Source organism: Leptopilina heterotoma, unplaced genomic scaffold, assembly GCF_015476425.1.
Source record: "Leptopilina heterotoma isolate Lh14 unplaced genomic scaffold, ASM1547642v1 Lhet_26, whole genome shotgun sequence".
Lineage (NCBI taxonomy): Eukaryota > Metazoa > Arthropoda > Insecta > Hymenoptera > Figitidae > Leptopilina > Leptopilina heterotoma.
In genome coordinates, this window is record NW_025110969.1 from 4,164,581 (window position 1) to 4,185,799 (window position 21,219).

Here is a 21,219-nt window from a genome sequence, read left to right on the forward strand (position 1 = left end):
ATTTTACATATTTTTATGAATTATCGCGAAAATTTCCAAAAATTTCCATAAATTACGATAAATTTCCATAAATTACCAAAATAATAATTTTTAAATGAGATTTACGCTATAATATTGTTTAAATTACCGCAAAATTTTTTTTGACAGAATGTGTCCAAACAGTGAATTAGTTAATTACTGCACTTGTTTACAACAAAAATTATAAATAATTTTTCCGGCCCGCTATGGATTTTTCTTTTTAAAGGCTTTATCTTTAAAAAAATATATTGATAATAACCATAACGATAAAAAAATTTTTTAATTTCATAAACCAAATCGTGCGCTACGCGGAGAATCACCCAGATATTGAAAATCATTGACTGGAGGAGAATTTTTGAAAAAAAAATTGAATTTGTTAAAAAGAATTTCATTAAAATTTTTGAAAATAATTGAATTTTGGAGAAAAATTTTAATATTTATAAAGATAATTGAAATTTTGTGAAATTTTATTGAAATAGTAGATATTGAAAATAATTGAATTTTGATAAATTGAATTATTAAAAAGAATTTCATTAAAATTTTTGAAAATAATTTAATTCTTTCAAGAAATTTAATTAAAAATGTATTGACAATAACACTTATATTCTAATAAATAAATTATAGGAAGGATTTTTAAAATAATTGAATTTCTTTGATGAATTTTAATAAAATTTTGAAGAATAATTATACATTTTTCGAGAAATTCCATTAAAATTGTATTAAAAATAATTTAAATTTTGCGATGAGTTTTATTATTTATGAAAATAATTGTATATCTATAAATATTTTTATTAAATTTATGAAAATAATTGAATCTCTGTAAAAAATTTGATTATTTATGAAAATAGTTGAATTATTGCGAAGAAAAATTGTAAAGGCAATTTTTTTAAAATTGAATTAGGAAATTTGAATTAAGAAAATTGAATTAAAGAAAAATTAGATTTCAAGAATAAGCACAATAACTTTAGAAAACAATAATTTTCCAGGATTCCAATCAAAATTCCCTGACTTTTCCAGGTTTTTTCAAGGTTTATAAAATTCCTTGACATTTCCAGGTTTCCAGGTTGTGTGGCAACCCTGTCGGATCATAATCATAATCAGGGTCGCTGATTACGAATCCAATGTCAGTTTTTCAAAATTCAAAATGGCGGATCCAATATGGCGGACAATTTTTTTAAAAATCGATTCAATTTGTCTGAAACTCGATTTTCAGGGAGTTTTTGGGGTTGCTGATTATGCTGATTACGTCAGAATTTCAAATTTCAAAATGGCAGATCTGATAAAGGTGAAGATTACAGATCTAAAATAAAATTGGAAAATTTAATTCTCTGATTTTTTTTTGTTTATTGCAATTTTAAATATTCTAAACTTCTTATTTTAAACGATTTTTAAACTAAAAACTTTTTCATTTATTAACGAAGTTTTTATTAGAATTCATAGCATTAAAAATTTTTATTTTCAACTTATTACAGAACAAATATATTAAAATAAATTAAAGTTAGTAGAAATTTTTCGTAAGAATTCTTACATTACTTTCGCGTAAATTTTATACGCTTATTTTTACGATTAAGAAATATTTAATTGCAATGAACAAGAAATAATCACACAATGAAATTTTCTTATTTCATTTTAAATTTGTAATCTTCATTCCTATTAGATCCACCCTTTTGAATTTTGAAAAACTGATATCAGATTCGTTATCAGAGACCCTAATTACACCCAGATACGAAGTTTCATAAAAAAAATCAATAATATTTTTAAAAAGTCGTCCGCCATATTGGATCCGCCATTTTGAATTTTAAAAATCTGTTATCAGATTCATAATTAGTGACTAAATACTAAATCAGTCATCTTGAATACTTTCATATTCTACTTTGCATTGAAAAGCAGACGGAGAGAACTAAATTTAAAGCCTTATTACAACTCTTTACGTCAAAACCATTTCTAGGAGTCTCTCGTCTGATGAGGAATGCCCCATAAGTACAATTTACATTTTTTTTCAAGTGCATGAGCTCTGCTATATGTCTAATTATTTTGATGAAACCTATTTAATTGCAAATAAAAAAATTAATGGAACTAATTCCCGTCGATCGAGAGTTGGAGATTGTCAGAAGTCTTGGCGGTTTTCCTCCTACAAATGTCTTACAAAACCGGACAGGTTTCTCGTTTTGTAATGAGTACCCCAAGACCATACACGTGCCTGGCTTGTAATGATGCCCGCTGTGAACCCCGACGGCGAACGTTTGAGTTGAACTCCATCGGTTTCTGCAGTCCACTCGACTATTTTTCGCTAGCCAATGATTTAGTAGTGCAACCAGTCGAAATACTCTACACTTGATGATCCAGGAATCCCCAAGAACAGTGGGGGGTGGCAAAACATTTTTTCACCAAACATTTTCGTTTTTTAAAGATTGTTTTTGCAAAATATTCATTTCATGCTTACATCCCCATGTATCAATGAAGACAAATTTTTCATCAGATTAATTGATTCAATTTCACAATTTCAGATTTGAAAAATGTATTCTGTCATGCTCTACATTCAATTTTAATTTCTTTCTTAACTAACAAATTTATAATGCATTTTAAATCACTTTTTCTTTTCCATTCTTTCTTCAATTTTGATTTAGATAAACAATTATAAATTTTGAATTTATAATTTTCTAGGTATTGAAAACTAATTCCAAGAAGAAAATAAATTGCAAAACGAAACAAACTAGACAATGTATATTGCGATCGAAAGATTCGAATACAATTAGTCAATGCATTGAACCGGTTACTTTGCCACTGGATTTGGGTCGACGATATCCGACATTTGTGAAGGCGATTAATAGCAGCGATTAAAACAAACGATCGTTTAAGAGACGGCAAGAGAACTAGGGTTCGTGAACGGATAGCCACTCAAAACATCTCACTCGGGCCATAGATCATTGAAAACGAAATTCGCCACCGCTTGAGCCTGCTGTGCAGAAATCCGAGCACTGATCCAACATTTCATCGAGAAAATTAATAACATCGAGGTGATCTCTTAAAAATTAGAATCGCCAACAGTTATTTCAAACCTTTCTTTAAAAAAAAAGCCCCATTCTACATAAAACCATGTTTATTGTGCAAACAAATTTGTCCCTGCCCTTAAATAAACGATTTCTAAAATATTAGATATAGAATTGAAGAATTTGCAAAAAATCGCCACAGAATAATTTTCCTTCGATCCGTTATTTCGATAAATGTCGAAACACTTTTATCTGTAACGATCTGCAAAGCTATTACCGCAATGCAATACTATACGCATTTATAAAGCAATTTATAGATGATTGAAAACACGCTGAGACAATTTGCAAATTGGTTCAATATACATATATGAGGAATGACCTGTAATTTCTAATTCTCAGAATCGTGTATTCTGTTAATTGCCACTCTCATGTTATTAGTTCCGCTTCAAAGTTTCTATTTCTCTCTGTCTCTCTCAACATCATTGACAACAATATAAACAATTGCATATAGAAAAATAAAATAATCTTCCATTTAGCATGAACCTACCCAACTACAATTGTGTAAGAAAATTACAAATTCTAATAATTCGCTTTCAATTTGTATACGCAATAAAATAAAGGTACTAGTGCATAAACAAGAAATGAAATATCTTGTTTTTAGCATGTTTTTTTTATAAGATGATAATGTATATTAAAAAAGAGTCGAGCAATAAGAGGAACACTACATTGTAGCGGATAATAACCACTGATTTAGACCATGGCTATAATAATTATACTCGCATAACGACGGGCCACATACGCGCATTATTTTTTAACCTTAGGTCTCAGCGTGGGTCAAAAGATATTAAATTCCAAGCTTGAAAAAATAAGCTACGCTCTAATTTACAATTCTGGGCGTGCCCTGACTCTCCTCGGATATATACAAGTACTCTTTTCTTTAGCTCCCTGTGTTGTATCTTTTTTTTCATTTCTTCTTTATTCTTAATATTGTTATTAATTTTTATGATCACGGAAGCCAAGAATTGTGCTATGAATTTTATTTATGACTGACTGCATATTTCAGAACGGAACCGTTTTGTCCGTTACTTATTATCAAGCGTAAATGAGTTTTAACTTATAAGTAGTGTCCAGAATTAGCTTAACTTGTTATCGAGAATATTTATTCCTCGATGATGTTGAACGAAATGTCCAAGTCATTTTTTTCTTTTTTCAATTAAATGATTTCCGATCCTGCATAGAGAATAGTGAAATTGAAGAAAGAACATAATTAGGAATAGATGAAAGAATTTCCGATCCTGACTGAGGATTATTTTCCGATCCTTCTATAGGAGGATCGTGAAAATAAGAGAGAAATTAGAAGAAGAAAAGAAAAACCTAAGAATTTCCAAGTTAGGTGTCAAATATTCAGACGAGAATTTTTGAAAAGAGGTCCTGTGGAATTTCTTCTCGGTGTTCAAAAGAAAAAATTAATTAAAAAAATATTAATTAATTAATTATTAAATAATTAATTAATTAAATAAAATTAAGCGTAGCAAACTTCCAAAGTTATTGTAATAGATGGAATTTTCAGGTTTTCCAGGCCTTCTAAAATTTTTTTTCCAGGTTTTAAGAATCGACATAATAAAAGATACATTGCTTAAATTTTATTTGACAATACTTATAAATGACGTGGGAGAAATATTCACAACGTTTGTCATCAACGATTTGAAGGAAAAAACTGTTTTTCACTCAGAAAACAATATTTTACGTTTACAAAATTTTCCTTTTTTAACTTTTTGTTCAAGAAACATTGTAAAAGTTTGAAGAGAAAATTATTTTTTCTTCTAAATCATTGTAAACGTCAGCAACGTTATAAATCCTTATTAATAAAATCAGATGTCTGTCTGTACATTGCTTAAAACTTCAAAATGTTAACATGATTAGTTATTATGGACATCAGAGATTCCAAAAATGTTCTTAAAAAATTTAATGTATGTATGTATGTATGTATGTATGTATGTATGTATGTATGTTTGTCTGTCACAAAAACTTTGTACCCCAATCACACAAAAACATGTGAATCGATTTAAGTCCAACTTGGTAGGTTATTAGGTATTGACCCAAGGAAGGTTTATAAATTTACAGATTTAAAAAATATTAATTAGAACGGGAGATATTCAATTTTTTCAAAAAAATCGAAAATTTCAAAATTTTTTATTTTTCATGGATTGCTTTTGAAGTTTATATACTTGAGTATTATATGTTATTTAGTCACATTATAGCATAACTTTGCAAAAAATAAAGTCCTATAACTAATATGTAAGTATAAAAATGTTTTCAAAAAATCGAAAATTTAAAAATTTTAAATTTTTTTATGGATTGCTTTTAAACTTTCTATATTTGAGTATTACATGTTATTTGGTCACATTTTAGCATAATTTTTCAAAAAATACTATTCTACAACTAAGATGTAAATATAAAAATATTTTCAAAAACTTGAAAAATGGAAAATTTCCAAATTTCACAATTTTTAATGGATAGCTTTTAAACTTTCTAAAAATGAATATTATATGTTATTTAGTCAGATTTTATCATAATTTTGCAAAAAATACTATCCTACAAGAAATATAAAAAAATTTTCAATATATCAAAAAATCGATACTAATTACTATATGAAGTATAATTCAGTAGTATTTTTGGAGTCTCTGATTAATATTTTGATGTCAAAATAGTGCAATTCAAAATTATTTATCAAATCAATCTAATATTTTCAAGAAGTTCAGAAATATTGAAAATGGAAATTTTTTATGATTAAAATGATTTCGCAGGATGTCAAGAATTGTAAGTCACCTGTGATACAATACAAGCATATTATGCCACTAGGCAAAAACTTACATGTTAAAACGTTTTTTCATTTTAACTCTAGATTTAACTTTAAGAGATGTTTTGAGCAATGTAAAGACAAAAGTTAACACGGTGTCTATTTTTGTTTAACAAAATTCCCTGCTTTGTCCAAACTTTTCACGGTTTATCTCTTTTTTGTCAAATTTAAATTTACTTGATTTTATCCATAAATAAATCTACAAATGGCTATAAAAATTTACTTATTTTATGAAAATACTGTTTCTTAAGTTCATATAAATATAGATTGTATTACTTGCTGTCGTACAGTTTTCTGTTTATACTAATACATTTAACTGGGTATCTACCAAACGGGAAAAACTGTAAAAAGCTGGGAATATGCCGAACCGGGAATTTTCCTATCAAATTAAGAAAAAGTTTCATTATATTAATTCGCTTTTAAAAAATTGCTTTTTACTTCAATTTTTATTGATGTATAATATTTATGAAAACAGACCCGAGTCAAAATTTAAGCCCTACTTTCAGCCTAAAATTTAGGTCTTATGTTAGGTTTTAGCAGTCGTAACGTAGGGTCTACTTGCGATACAATTAGTTCCAATTAGACTCTACTATAACTCCAAAAACTGTATGGAAAATTTAATTTTTTTAATACATTAATTAAAGTACTACAAATTGATAAATATTGTTCTCTGCATTTGAATTGGTTAAAGTAACTAATTTGATAACAAAAAGTCAATCACTGATTCAAATAGTAATATTTTCCTACTAAAATAGCTATAATGGTAACTAATTATTATTTTTTTCCGGTCAAATTAAATTCCCTAGCTATTTCCTGATTTTCCAGATTGGTAGAAACTTAAATGTATTGGTAGAAACTAAAACCCGTCGAAGACGGGTACGACAGCTAGTTATAAATATAAAATGAACATTTTTAAAAAAATTATCAGGGCTCGAACCAGTGACACAGTATTTAAAAATACGTACTTTATGGACCAAAAATGAAAAATTACGGACCATTTACGAACAAAAATATAAGCAGTCCGAGTCAAATAAGAGAACATTTTACTTAAAATTATAAATTAAATTTTTCATAACTATAAAACATAAAGATATCGATAACTCCAAGTCTTCGACTCGAAGTGATCGATTTCTTCATGTTTTATAATAATTAAAGATAACCGAGTGATAAAATCATTATCAATTCAATTATTATTTTCAACAATTTTTAACTAAAATTCTTCTTTTAATCAATTTTACGAAATTTCAATTATTCGTAAATTCTTCAATTAAATATATATTCGAAAATAAAAACTTCAATTAAAAAAATTCAATTAACATATTTCAAAGAAATTAATTTCAAAATTCAAGTATTTATAAAAATTCACGCTATACGGCTTTTAATATTCAATTATTATCCAAAATTTTAACTGAAATTAATTTTTAAATCAATTTTTATTAGAATTCAATTATTTAAATACAAAAATAATTTAAAATATTGAATTATTGAATGTTTCTCAACATTTAATTCTCATAAAGAATTTTACCAACAAATTTTTCAATTGATGACGAATTTTAATAAAATTTTTAAGAATAATTACATTACATTGAATTGCGAAAAGTTTTTAAAAATAATTCAATTTTACAAAGAATTCTATTATAATTCTTATTATTTATGAAAATAATTGAATTCTTTCGAACGATTTAATAAAAATTTTTTTAAATAATTGAATTTCCAAGAATAAATGCATTACTTTTAAAAATAATTGAATTCTTGTAATGAATATTGTTATTTATGAAAATAATTGAATTTTTCAAAGAATTTTATTAAAATGTAAAAGAATAAATAATGAATTATTTAAAAAAAATGTAATTAAAATTTTATTTATAATAATTGATTTCTTTCGAACAATTTTATTAAAATATTTGAAAATAATTGAATTACTGTGAAAAATTCTAATATTTTTGTAAATAATTGAATTCTTCCAAAGAATTTAAAAAAATATTTTTTTAAGTAATTGATTTTCGCGAGGAATTGAAATTAAATTGTATTAAAAATAATTAAATTATTAAAATTTTCGAAAATATTTGAATTCCTGAGAAATTTATATTATTTATTTAAAATAATTGAATTATTGCGAAAAATTTTATTAAAATGTTTAAAAAGAATTAAATTTGTGTGAAAAATTTAATACTCAAGTATATAAACTTCAAAAGCAATCCATGAAAAATAAAAAATTTTGAAATTTTCGATTTTTTGAATTTTTTGAAAAAATTGAATATCTCCCGTTCTAATTAATATTTTTTAAATCTGTAAATTTATAAACCTTCCTTGGGTCAATACCTAATAACCTACCAAGTTGGACTTAAATCGATTCACATGTTTTTGTGTGATTGGGGTACAAAGTTTTTGTGACAGACAAACATACATACATACATACATACATACATACATACATACATACATACATACATACATACATACATACATACATACATACATTAAATTTTTTAAGAACATTTTTGGAATCTCTGATGTCCATAATAACTAATCATGTTAACATTTTGAAGTTTTAAGCAATGTACAGACAGACATCTGATTTTATTAATAAGGATTGTGCTTTAAAAAATTTTTTCATTAACGTTTAAAAAATTTTGTCTTAGCCCTAAGGTGGACACTTTTTTGGCCACAAGGTGGTCACTTTTGATTTTTTACGAAAATGTGTTTATACGCCATATTTATCAACATTTATCACTGTGAATGTGAATTTTATCAATTTTTAAGTTTTATGATGAATAATAATGAAATAGAATTATTTTCAAAATTTTACCTATCTAATACATACACAAAAAGGATCATTTTTGACGAAAGGACAAAGTGCAAAAAAAAATATGTAATATGTTTCTGTGATCCTGAAAAACAATTAATATTAAATATAAACAACTTAGTAATACGTTTTTTACATTTTTTTTAAACTTTTTTATAGTGAATTTTTGTATGGTGACCACGGGGCCACTTTTTTAAAAGTCGAATTTTCAACTTTTTTTAAAAAGTGCCATAACTTTTTTTTTATTAATGAAATGAAAAAAACTTTATGATAAGAAGTTAGGTAATAAGATAAAGTTTCAAACGCCGTATTATTGACCTTTATATATAATTCCATTTGAAATCTACAGTCGTTCAAAAGATGGGTGACCACCTTAGGGCCCTCTCCCCTATAAAAGTTTTCAAAAAATAATCAAGTTTTAGAAGAATTTTGATTATAAATATGACCATGATTTCTCAGAAATTTTAATAATAAGTCCAAAATAGTACATTTTTATTTGCCTTATTCGAAGATAACTAAATCTTAAAACATTATGATAAAAAAATTCTAAGAATTAAGTAGTTTTTAAAACTATTTTAATGTAATTTTTCGAAAATAATTGAATTTCTTAAAAGAGTTTTTGTATTATTTAAAAAAAACTAATTAATTTTCTCTGATGAATTTTAATTAAATATTTTGAAGATGATTTTTTTCTCCAAAATGATAAAAATAATTCTAAAATGTTATTATTTTCTTGTATCTGTTTGAATTTTAGGAAATATGTAATTGAAAGTTCTGAAAATACTAAATTTAAAAAAATTAGAAGCTAATTTTCATTTTTAAATTTAACCTTAAAGATTATTCATTAAAATTTTTTATAATTCAATTATTTTGATAATTTGCAATTAAAATTCTTCAAAAGTTGATTTTCAAAAATTCTAACAAAATACTTTCAAAAGGTTAATTATTTTCAATTAAATTTTACAAAATTTCAATTATTCAAAATCTTTTTAATTGTATATTTTGAAAATTTAAATAGAAAAATGATTCAAAAATAATTTTTGAAAGATTTGATAGTTATTTTTTGCACTATAAAAATCGAAATGAGTTACATTTAATAATAAAAAATATGAGATTTTGTTGCAATATTTGGAAGAAAAGTCGAAAAAGTCGCTATTTTTGAAAATAAGTCGAAAAAATCTCAATTTTCTAAATTTCCCTGACAAAAAATATTTTCTCCTGACTATACTGACAAAAATTTTATTTTACTGACATTTCCCTGACTTCAATAACTTTCCTGGCATGTGGTCACCCTGACAGTATGTTTTTTTTCTATTTTCATTTCCAAAACCTAATTTCTTTTGAAGAAATTGACCAAATTGAATGAACCCTGAACCAAAATAAAACAAAATAAATAGATATATAGAATAGAGGAAAATTATAGAATATCGAATTCAAAATGGCGGACTAAATTAACAACATTTTTAACAAATTTCTGATCTATTCAAATTGTGGTATTTTAATGTTTTTGAGGTCGCTAAATCCAAATATGATGGTAAAGTTAAAAAATTAAATATGGCGGACCCAATATGGCGGACGAAATTTTTTTTACAATTATTAGATTTCGACAAGACTTACAATTAGTACTTTAACGTTTTCGAGGTCGCTGAATTCAAATATGATGTTAAAATTTAAAAATTCAAAATGGCGGATCTAATTCAAAATGTCAGACATAATTTTTGCAATGATTTCACAGGCTAACAAAATTCAGGGTGTCTACTATTTTCGTTCAACAAAATTCCCGGTTATTTCCCGACTTTGTCCTAATTTTTCCCAGTTTCATTTCTCATCAAATTTAAATTTATTTGATTTCGAACATAATTAAATCTACAAATGGCTTCCAAAATTTTTATTAGAGTTTTTTATGAATAGTTAAATTCTTTTGACAAGTTTCTTTAAATTTTTTGAAAATAATGTTTTTTTCTAATAATTTTAATTAAACATTTGGAAAATAATTAAATTAAACAAAGAATTTTTTCAATTTTTAAAAATAATCTTGTCTGTTAATAATAAAAATTTGATTAATTCAATGTTATTCAAATGTATTGATACCTACTAATTGAAATTCTGCAAAGAATTTTATTATTTATAAAAGTTATTGAATCCTTTAAAAGAATGTTATTATTTATGAAAATAATTAAATGTTTCCGTAGAATTTTATTGAATTTTTTGAAAATAATTGAATTGTGGAGAAAAATTTAATTATTTATAAAAATAATTGAAATTTTGAGGAGAATTTAAAAAAATTTTTAAACATAATTGCATTTCTGCGAAGAATTTTATTACTTTTGAAAATAATTAACCCCTTGGCTGTCAACAAGATTTCCACTGTTTAAGCCAAAAGTGTGTTGAAAAAATTTTTAATGGATTTTTATAAAACTTGGTACCTTAAGGTTTCTGGGGTCGCTGATTACAAATCTGCTGTTACTTTTTCGAAATTCAAAATGGCGGATCCAAGATGGCGGAAATTTTTCAAAATTCGTCGAATTTGATTAAAACTTGTTACTCGGGGGGTTTTAAGGGTCGCTGATTACAAATCTAACATTAGTTTTCTAAAATTCAAAATGGCGGATCGAATATGGCGGACAACGAAATAAAAAATTGACCAGATTGGCTTGAAACTTAATACTTGGGGATTTTTAGGGTCGCTGATTACGAATCTGAAATCAGTTTTTCAAAATTCAAAATATCTGGTTCAATATGGCGAAAATTTTTTAAAATTTATTGAATTTGTTTGAAACTGGTTAATCTGACATCAGTATGGTAATTTTTGGTGAAATCAAATTTCGATAAATACCCTGAAAAAATAATGACAGATTCGTAATCAGCGACTCTAAAAACCCCCGAGTATTCAGTTTCAAGCCAATCTGATCAATTTTTTATTTCGTTGTCCGCCATATTGGATCCGCCATTTTGAATATTGGAAAACTAATGTTAGATTCGTAATCAGCGAGCCTTAAAACCCTCGAGTAACAAGTTTCAAGGAGATTCGACGATTTTTGAAAAAATTTCTGCCATCTTGGATCCGCCATTTTGAATTTCGAAAAAGTAACAGCAGATTTGTAATCAGCGACCCCAAAAACCCCCGAGTACTACGTTTCAAGTCAATCTGATCAATTTTTTATTTTGTTGTCCGCCATATTGGATCCGCCATTTTGAATTTTGGAAAACGAATATCATATTCGTAATCAGCGACCTCGAAAACCCCCGAGTAACCGGTTTCAGGAACATTTAAGAAGTTTTTAATCACCTTTTTTAAGATGCGCATATATGCGTCATGAACCACTTTTGGCCAGTTTTGTTTTGCGCATAATATATGCGTCAGCGACAGTCAACGGGTTAAATTGTTTTTTTTTAGAATTTTACGGAAATTTATGAAATAATTGAATTCTTTGTTAAGAATTTTTTTTAAAAATAATATTCAAAGGAATTTAGTAAATTTCAGGAATTTTGCTATTTATGGAAATAATTGAATTTTTTAGAAGAAATTTTTCAGTTTCTAGAAATGATTGAATTCTTTCGACGAATTTTAATAAAAATAATTACATTTTTTCGAGGAATTCGGTTAAAATTGTATTAAAAATAATTGAAACTCTGCAATGAGTTTTACTATTTACTAAAATAATTGAATATATTGCGAATAAAATTTTAAAAATAAAATTGTAACTTCGGTGACTAACTTCCCTTGATTATTTTCGATAAATTTAAATAAAATTCTATAAAAAAATTTAATTATTTTTAATAGAATGAATGCAAAGAAATTTCAATTATTTCAAAAATTTGAAATTATTTGTTTATAAAAATTCAATTATCTTGAAACAATAGAATCAAAAAATTTCAAAAATCTTATTTTTCAGAATTTTCAAAAAAACTTTGCGAAAATTTAATTTTATTAAAAAATTTGAATGTGACTCTTTATAAAATTCAATTATTCATCAAATTATTAAATTAAAATACTTTGAAAATTTGATTTGTTAAAAAGTTTATAGGTAATTAAATTCTTTAACAAATTGAATTATTTTCGGTTGAATTTCACAAAATTTCTATTAATTCGATTGTTTTTTTAAAAATTTATTTACATACTGTATTTGAATCAGTGACTGATTTTTTACTGTCAAATTAATTATTTTTAACTATAATTAAAATTTAGAGAACAGTATAAATATCTATATAAAAATTGAAATAAAATGCGTTTTTTTTAAAACAAATTAATTAGTAACTATTTCATTAATAATATATTACTATTTGAATCAGTGACTGACTTTTCTTCAAAATGTTTAAACCGTAATTTTAATGACAATCTTAAAACAGAAAAACATGAAATTAAAATAAAAAATATCTTTTTAAATCTAAAAATACTTATATTTTCTGCGCTGTAGATAAATTTAATGGCTTAAATAATTCAGTTTTTTATGAAGTTTATTTCGTATGATATAATGTCAAATGTTATATTTGTTTTACTTAACAAAAATTTTATTTTTTTTTCTTTGTTAGACTAAAATTTTGTGAAAATGGTTAGTAAATTTATTCACCTCTTTGGTACTATTATATTATTAGGTGTGGGACTGTTTAATTATTATATTGATGATTCTAATTACATTGATGAAAATGTGACACCTACTTTTACTGCTGATCCGAACCAAGTTCCAAAGTCAGAAATGTTATATTCTAACACTTCGAAGATTTATCGAAAAACAGTAAATTACAAATTAATACCTTTCAATTTAAAAACGTTTCAAGGACCATTACTTTTTATCATCCAAATTTAGAAAAAAAATTTATTTTCTCTCTTCAGTATTGCCAAAAAACACTCCTCATATGACTGTAATATCTTTGAAAAGAGAAAAAACCAAACTATCAATTTTTATTAAAAGAAAAAAATAACAATAAAAAAAAGTTTTCTAAAAATTAAATTTTTCCTAACTATAAAACATAAAGATATCGATGACTCCGAGTCTTCGACTCGGAGTGATCGATTCCTTCATGTTTTATAATAATTAAAGATGACCGAGTGATAAAATCATTATCAATTCAATTATTATTTTCAAGAATTTTTAACTAAAATTCTTCTTTTAATCAATTATTTTTAATAATTTTCGAAAAATTTCTTTAACAATTTTCAAATCTATTTGTTTACAATATTCAATTTCACGAAATTTCAATTATTCGTGAATTCTTCAATTAAATATATATTACAAAATAAAAACTTCAAATAATATAAAAAATCGGCAATTAAACTTTCTCAAAAAAATTAATTTCAAAATTTAATTATTTTTAAAAATTCAAGCTATATTGCTTTTAATATTTAATATTCATTTTTTAATTATATTAAATAATTGAATATTTCTTAAAATTCTATTCCCATAAAGAATTTTTTCAACAAATTTTTAAATAATTGAATTCTTTCGTCGAATTTAAAAAAAATTAAAGAATAATGACATTTTTCGAGAAATTCGATAAAAATTGTATTAAAAATAATTGAAATACTTCGATGAGTTTTATTATTTGTGAAAATAATTAAATCCCGAAGAAGAATTTTATTATTTTTGAGAAATATTTATTTATTTTAATACAAAAAGAAATAATTTATTGAATAATTGTATGTTACTTAAAATTCAATTATCATAAAGAATTTTATCAACAAATTTTAAAATAATTGAATTCTTTTGACGAATTTTAATAGAATTTTAAAGAATAATTACATTTTTCTAGAAATTCGATTAAAATTGCGTTAAAAATAATTAAAATTCAGAAATGAGTTTTATTATATATAAAAATAATTGAATTCCTAAAAAGAATTTTATTATTTACTAAAATAATTGAATCCCTGTAAAAATTGTAGTATTTATGAAAATAATTAAATTGTTACGAAGAAATTTATAAAAAATCTGTAAATAATTGAATTTCTGTGAAATTTTTATTATTTTATGAAAACAATTAAATGTTTGCGTAAAATTTTATTAAATTTTTTTTAAACAATTGAATCCTTTTAAAAAATTTTATTACAATAGTATAGATATTAAAAATCATTGAAAACAGGAAAATTTTTGAAAATAATTGAAATTTTGCCAACAATTTTATTTACCAAATTTTTAGAAAATATTGTTTCTAAAGATAATTGAAATTTCCACGAAAATATAAAAAAAATTTTGAACTTTATTGAATTTCTGCAAAGAATTTTATTACCTCTGAAAATAATTGAATTTCTGCAATAATTGAACCGCCGGATCGTAGAAGGGCATATAGCCAATGTAATTCAAATGGGCTATATGCCCTTCTACGATCCGGCGGTTCAATTTGTAACTTTTCCAAAATTAAATTTTGCTTCCTGTTTTTAACTAAAATTCTTCTCTAAACACTATTTTTAATAATTTTTGAAAAAGTTTTTTGAGTATTTTCAAATTTATCCACGCTTTTAATATTCAATTATAATATAAAATTTCAACTGAAATTCGTTTTTAAATCAATTTTTAATAGGAAATTCTACTAAAATCCAATTATTTTAATACAAAAATAAATAATTTATTGAATAATTGAATGTTTCTTAAAATCCATTCGATTAAAATTATGTTATAAAAATAATTGAAATTCAACAATGAGTTTTATTATTTATGAAAATAATTGAATTATAGCGAAGAATTTTATAAAAAAGTTTCAAACAATTGATTTCTTTCGAAAAAATGTATGCAAATTCTATTTTTAATCATTGTATTCCAATGAAATTTTTATTTTTTTTTGAAAAATAATTAGATATACTTGTAGAATTTTATCAAAATTTTTGTTTAATAATTGAATTCTTTTGGGAAATTTTATTAAAATCATAGAATATTGAAAATCATTGAAAAGAGACAAATTTTTGAAAATAATTGAAATTTTGCCAACAATTTTATTTACCAAATTTTTTGAAAATAATTGAATTTCGAAGATGAATATTTTTATTATTTCTAAAAATAATTGAAATTTCCACAAAAATTAAAAAAAAAATTTTGAACATAATTGAATTTCTGCGAAGAATTTTATTACCTTTGAAAATAATTGAATTTCTGCATTTATTTGTAATTTCTCTAAAATTCTCTAAATTATATACATCGTACAATTTACGAACTTTTCGTTCTTTTTCAATCAAATTATGGACTTTACTTTACAAAATCTAAAAAAAATCCCCGACTAACGAGTTTGAAGCAAATTTGGCTAATTTTAAAAATTTTTGGTCGCTTTCTATGTAAAATTGGGAAACAGTAATATTAATATTTACAATATTATTTTATTGCAGTCAAAAATTGAGAGAAGTACAATATCAAGAGAAAATGAAACAATTCCAAAAAATAATAACTTAAATGAAGTTAATAATAAGACATATCCACAAGATATAAATATCAAGAATCATTTGAAAACTGCTATTGAATATTTCGACAAACTTTTAAACCTCGAAGAGTGCAATGAAAGACCCAATAGCAATAATTTAGAAACTAGTGAATCAAATTTTACAAGAGTACTAACTTTGATTAGTGACAGTGCACTTAATTATTATGTATCTCAGAAAGGTTATATTTTTTTTAAAAGTCTAAAGCCACAAAATATAGCTACAGAAATATTAAAATTAATGCCATTAAACTGTGAACCACAACTGAATGCAAATAAAGAAATATTTGAAACATACAATCAAGTATTTAAAGAATATTATAGAAATTTTCCAAATGAATACGATGATCCTAAATATAGTGAATGCTATTTAGAGAGTATTTTGGAACTGAAAAATAATATTCTCAGTAATTCAGGAGAACATAGCAACAGATTACAAAAAATAAAAGAATGTATCGCATTAAAGGTAATATGAACACGAAAAAATTTTTGTTTAAAATTTAAAAATATTTAATTTAATATACTGCTAAGAAATTTAAACAACTTATTAACATTTTTAATAATATATAATTGCAGGAGAAAATTAAGGAAAAATTTACACATAGATCTGGTCATTTCACAACATAATGGCGAATATCACAATAACAAGATGGGTGAAGTTCATTACATTAACATTTTGCTTCCTTTTTACGATCAGCAAAAAAATTTTCTTCCTCGTGGAGGAAGTAATAACATTTTATATCATTCTTTGGAAAATGTCTTTTAGAAATTGATACAGTATATTTAGTAAATTAAAATGAAAGAAGTTTTTAAAAGAATAAGTAATTTTAATTAATTAGCTTTAATCCTGAATAAAGAAAAAATAGGGTTGCCACAAAAATTTTATTTTCCCTGGCGGGCGGGTTTCACTGAATATCTACTGAATTCGGTAGACGTTCGGTATACGTTCGGTAATTGGTCGAAAAATTCAATAAAAAAGCATAGAATGTTGAAATAAACTATTGAAAATAATAAATGGAGTATTAAAGTGTAAATTTATCCAACATTTAGGGTAAATTATGTTGTAAATAATTAAATATTAATGTGTAAAGTGTAAAAGTGCTAATGTGACAGTTGAAATAGTGTGTGAAATTTATTAATTTGTAATGAAAATAAGAATAGAATGCTAAAAAAAGCAATCAATATATATTCTTTGATATGTAATGTATTTAATTCATTATATAGTTTTGTTAATTGTTGCATATTAACAATAAAAACATTAATTAAAGTAATAATTTTTTCTACCAATGTAAAGTGTCGATAACATGGAGTGTAGAGAAAGGTAGCCGCGCTCAACACACGCTAGGTGGCAATACTCACGATTTCCTTGTCTGAATCGTCTGAATATTTAATTTACAATTTAATTAAATACTATTAAAATAGACCAAATTATCAAGAAAACTAAAGAGTCAATTATAGAAAATATTGATTTAATATTCATGATTAACATTTATGCACGATTTATTATAAAACTTTTTGAAAACAATTATAATTCTTTGTATATGGGCAATTCCACGTAAAATTTCAGTCGACCTTTAGAATCGGCAAAACATACTTTTTTCTTTTCTATATTGAAAAAAACCGGAGAGGTATCTTTTTCTAGGACAAATTTTTGAGTTATGAATTTTCAAAATTTTCGTTTTTTAAATGCAGATCTATTTTTAATGTCGAATAACTAAAAAATATTGTTTATTTTTATTTTTTGACAAGAGAAAAAAGTTTTGTTCTTCCCTGTACTATTCAATAATGATAACAATATTTTTTTATGTTTTATTAAAAAAATAAAAAATTTTTATAAACAAATTAGGTTTTTTTTAACTTTGGGTATGACAAATTTTTCTTCTTTAAAAAACATACCTAAAAATGCTGGAAAGTTAACAAATAAGAATATTTGTAGAAAAAATAATGTTTCCTTTTTTTCCATTGCCATGGAAAACAATTCAAAACATATGTAAATTCTCTCAAAAACTTAAAAAACTTATTAGCACAAACAATTATATTTGTTATAAAAAAAATTATTTACTTCTTAAACGAATTAATAATTGCTTCTTTCTGAAAAAATTAATATAAAACATTTTTAAAATTCAATTACAGGCAAACCTCTCTAAGGCGGAAAGCAATTTTTAGTGGCCAAAAGTTTTTATTTTCTTTTTAGGGGGTTGAGACTAAATGTTAAATTTTTAAAAAATGAAATATATTCACCATTTTTTTATTAAGGCAACGAATCAAAGAATTGCTTTTTGTAAATAGGAGGAGTTTAAATATTATTTTTATTGGCCAAAACTTTTTATTTTATTTTCAGGGGGTTGAGACTAAATGTTATATTTAAAAAAAAATGAAATATATTCACCATTTTTTTAAATAAGGCAACGATTCAAAGAATTGCTTTTTGTAAATAGGAGGAGTTTAAATATTATTTTTATATAAATATTATTTTATTTTTTTAAATAATATTTAAACTCCTCCTATTTACAAAAAGCAATTCTTTGATTCGTTGCCTTCATAAAAAAAAATGGTGAATATATTTCATTTTTTTTAAATTTATCATTTAGTCTCAACCTTCTAAAAAGAAAATAAAAATTTCTGGCCACTAAAAATAATATTTAAACTCCTCCTATTTACAAAGAGCAATTCTTTGATTCGTTGCCTTATTTAAAAAAATGGTGAATATATTTCATTTTTAAAAAATTTTAATTTTAGTCTCAACCCCCTGAAAAGAAAATAAAAAGTTTTGGCCAATAAAAATAATATTTAAACTCCTCCTATTTACAAAGAGCAATTCTTTGATTCGTTGCCTTAATAAAAAAATGGTGAATATATTTCATTTTTTAAAAATTTAACATTTAGTCTCAACCCCCTGAAAAGAAAATAAAAAGTTTTGGCCAATAAAAATAATATTTAAACTCCTCCTATTTACAAAAAGCAATTCTTTGATTCGTTGCCTTAATAAAAAAATGGTGAATATATTTCATTTTTTAAAAATTTAACATTTAGTCTCAACCCCCTGAAAGGAAAATAAAAAGTTTTGGCCAATAAAAATAATATTTAAACTCCTCCTATTTACAAAGAGCAATTCTTTGATTCGTTGCCTTATTTAAAAAAATGGTGAATATATTTCATTTTTTTTTAAATATAACATTTAGTCTCAACCCCCTAAAAAGAAAATAAAAACTTTTGGCCACTAAAAATAATATTTAAACTCCTCCTATTTACAAAAAACAATTCTTTGATTCGTTGCCTTAATAAAAAAATGGTGAATATATTTCATTTTTTAAAAATTTAACATTTAGTCTCAACCCCCTGAAAAGAAAATAAAAAGTTTTGGCCAATAAAAATAATATTTAAACTCCTCCTATTTACAAAGAGCAATTCTTTGATTCGTTGCCTTATTTAAAAAAATGGTGAATATATTTCATTTTTTAAAAATTTGAAATTTAGTCTCAACCCCGTGAAAAGAAAATAAAAAGTTTTGTCTTAGAAGAAAAATACCTTTCCGGTTTTTTTCAATATAGAAAAGAAAAAAGTATGTTTTGCCGATTCTAAAGGTCGACTGAAATTTTACGTGGAATTGCCCATATACAAAGAATTATAATTGTTTTCAAAAAGTTTTATAATAAATCGTGCATAAATGTTAATCATGAATATTAAATCAATATTTTCTATAATTGACTCTTTAGTTTTCTTGATAATTTGGTCTATTTTAATAGTATTTAATTAAATTGTAAATTAAATATTCAGACGATTCAGACAAGGAAATCGTGAGTATTGCCACCTAGCGTGTGTTGAGCGCGGCTACCTTTCTCTACACTCCATGTTATCGACACTTTACATTGGTAGAAAAAATTATTACTTTAATTAATGTTTTTATTGTTAATATGCAACAATTAACAAAACTATATAATGAATTAAATACATTACATATCAAAGAATATATATTGATTGCTTTTTTTAGCATTCTATTCTTATTTTCATTACAAATTAATAAATTTCACACACTATTTCAACTGTCACATTAGCACTTTTACACTTTACACATTAATATTTAATTATTTACAACATAATTTACCCTAAATGTTGGATAAATTTACACTTTAATACTCCATTTATTATTTTCAATAGTTTATTTCAACATTCTATGCTTTTTTATTGAATTTTTCGACCAATTACCGAACGTATACCGAACGTCTACCGAATTCAGTAGATATTCAGTGAAACCCGCCCGCCAGGGTTATTTTTCCCTGACTTCCAAAGAAATTTTTGACTTTTTCCCTCACCTTAAAGAATATTCTAATTCACTCTAAAAATGATTAGATATACTCAAAAAAACATTCTATTATATTTACTTACGAATCTATTTAATTGTAAAATTATTCGAAAACAATAACTTTTTTTTAAATATAAATATTTAATTATTATTAATTTTCCATGAGAATTAAGATTTACAAAAATTTTAAATTCAAACCTTCTTCAAAATCAACAACTTATAACAATTAAAGATGACGGAGTGATAAAATTATTATTTTCTATTCTAAAAATATTGTTACTGTAACTTCTTCAAAACTACTTTTATCATTTCAATTCAATTATTATTTTCTAGAATTTTTAACTGAAATTCCTGATAAATAAATTATTTTTAATAATTAAAAAAATATAATAATAATTAAATAATAAAAAATTTCGATTATTACGAAATTCTTCAATTAAGTAGGTATAGGTATATCCTTTCTTTTTTCTTTTTTTTTTTTTTTTAAATGACTTCAGGCTTAGCCAACTGTCAGAACACACACTCTTATATACCAACTTGTTTTTGCGTTTCTACAGAACGACTTTGAGGTTAGGAGTACTCGCATTTGCCTAGACCACCCGTCAATGGGTTTTCTCGCCAGTGGAGAGGGAAACTGTAGAAAACCTCTCCGAGTACAACCGGTTTATCGACAGTCGAATTCTAATGGTGTGTACCGGACAATAATCGACGGTGCAACATCATTATACTTCGACGTCAAACCTCCCGCTCAGATTATCTCACGTGCCGGAAAAATCCCAGGCTAATGGGCGCGAACCAAGTACCCTTGGTCCGCCCACCGAGCCAGGCATCTATCCGACCG

At 24.5% G+C, this 21,219-nt stretch overlaps 2 protein-coding genes across 2 annotated transcripts in view; one reads left to right on the plus strand and one right to left on the minus strand.

The window, feature by feature from the left end:
* Positions 1-21,219, minus strand: part of LOC122503398 (probable ATP-dependent RNA helicase CG8611) — a 93,836-nt gene that overhangs the window by 54,392 nt on the left and 18,225 nt on the right. The gene's annotated exons all lie outside the window — the stretch shown is intronic.
* On the plus strand, positions 13,158-18,381 carry LOC122503399. Its single transcript, XM_043613917.1, has 3 exons — positions 13,158-13,410; positions 15,987-16,541; positions 16,652-18,381. Exons 1-3 carry the CDS (start codon positions 13,225-13,227, stop codon positions 16,700-16,702), a joined length of 792 nt encoding a protein of 263 aa, XP_043469852.1. The 5' UTR covers positions 13,158-13,224; the 3' UTR covers positions 16,703-18,381.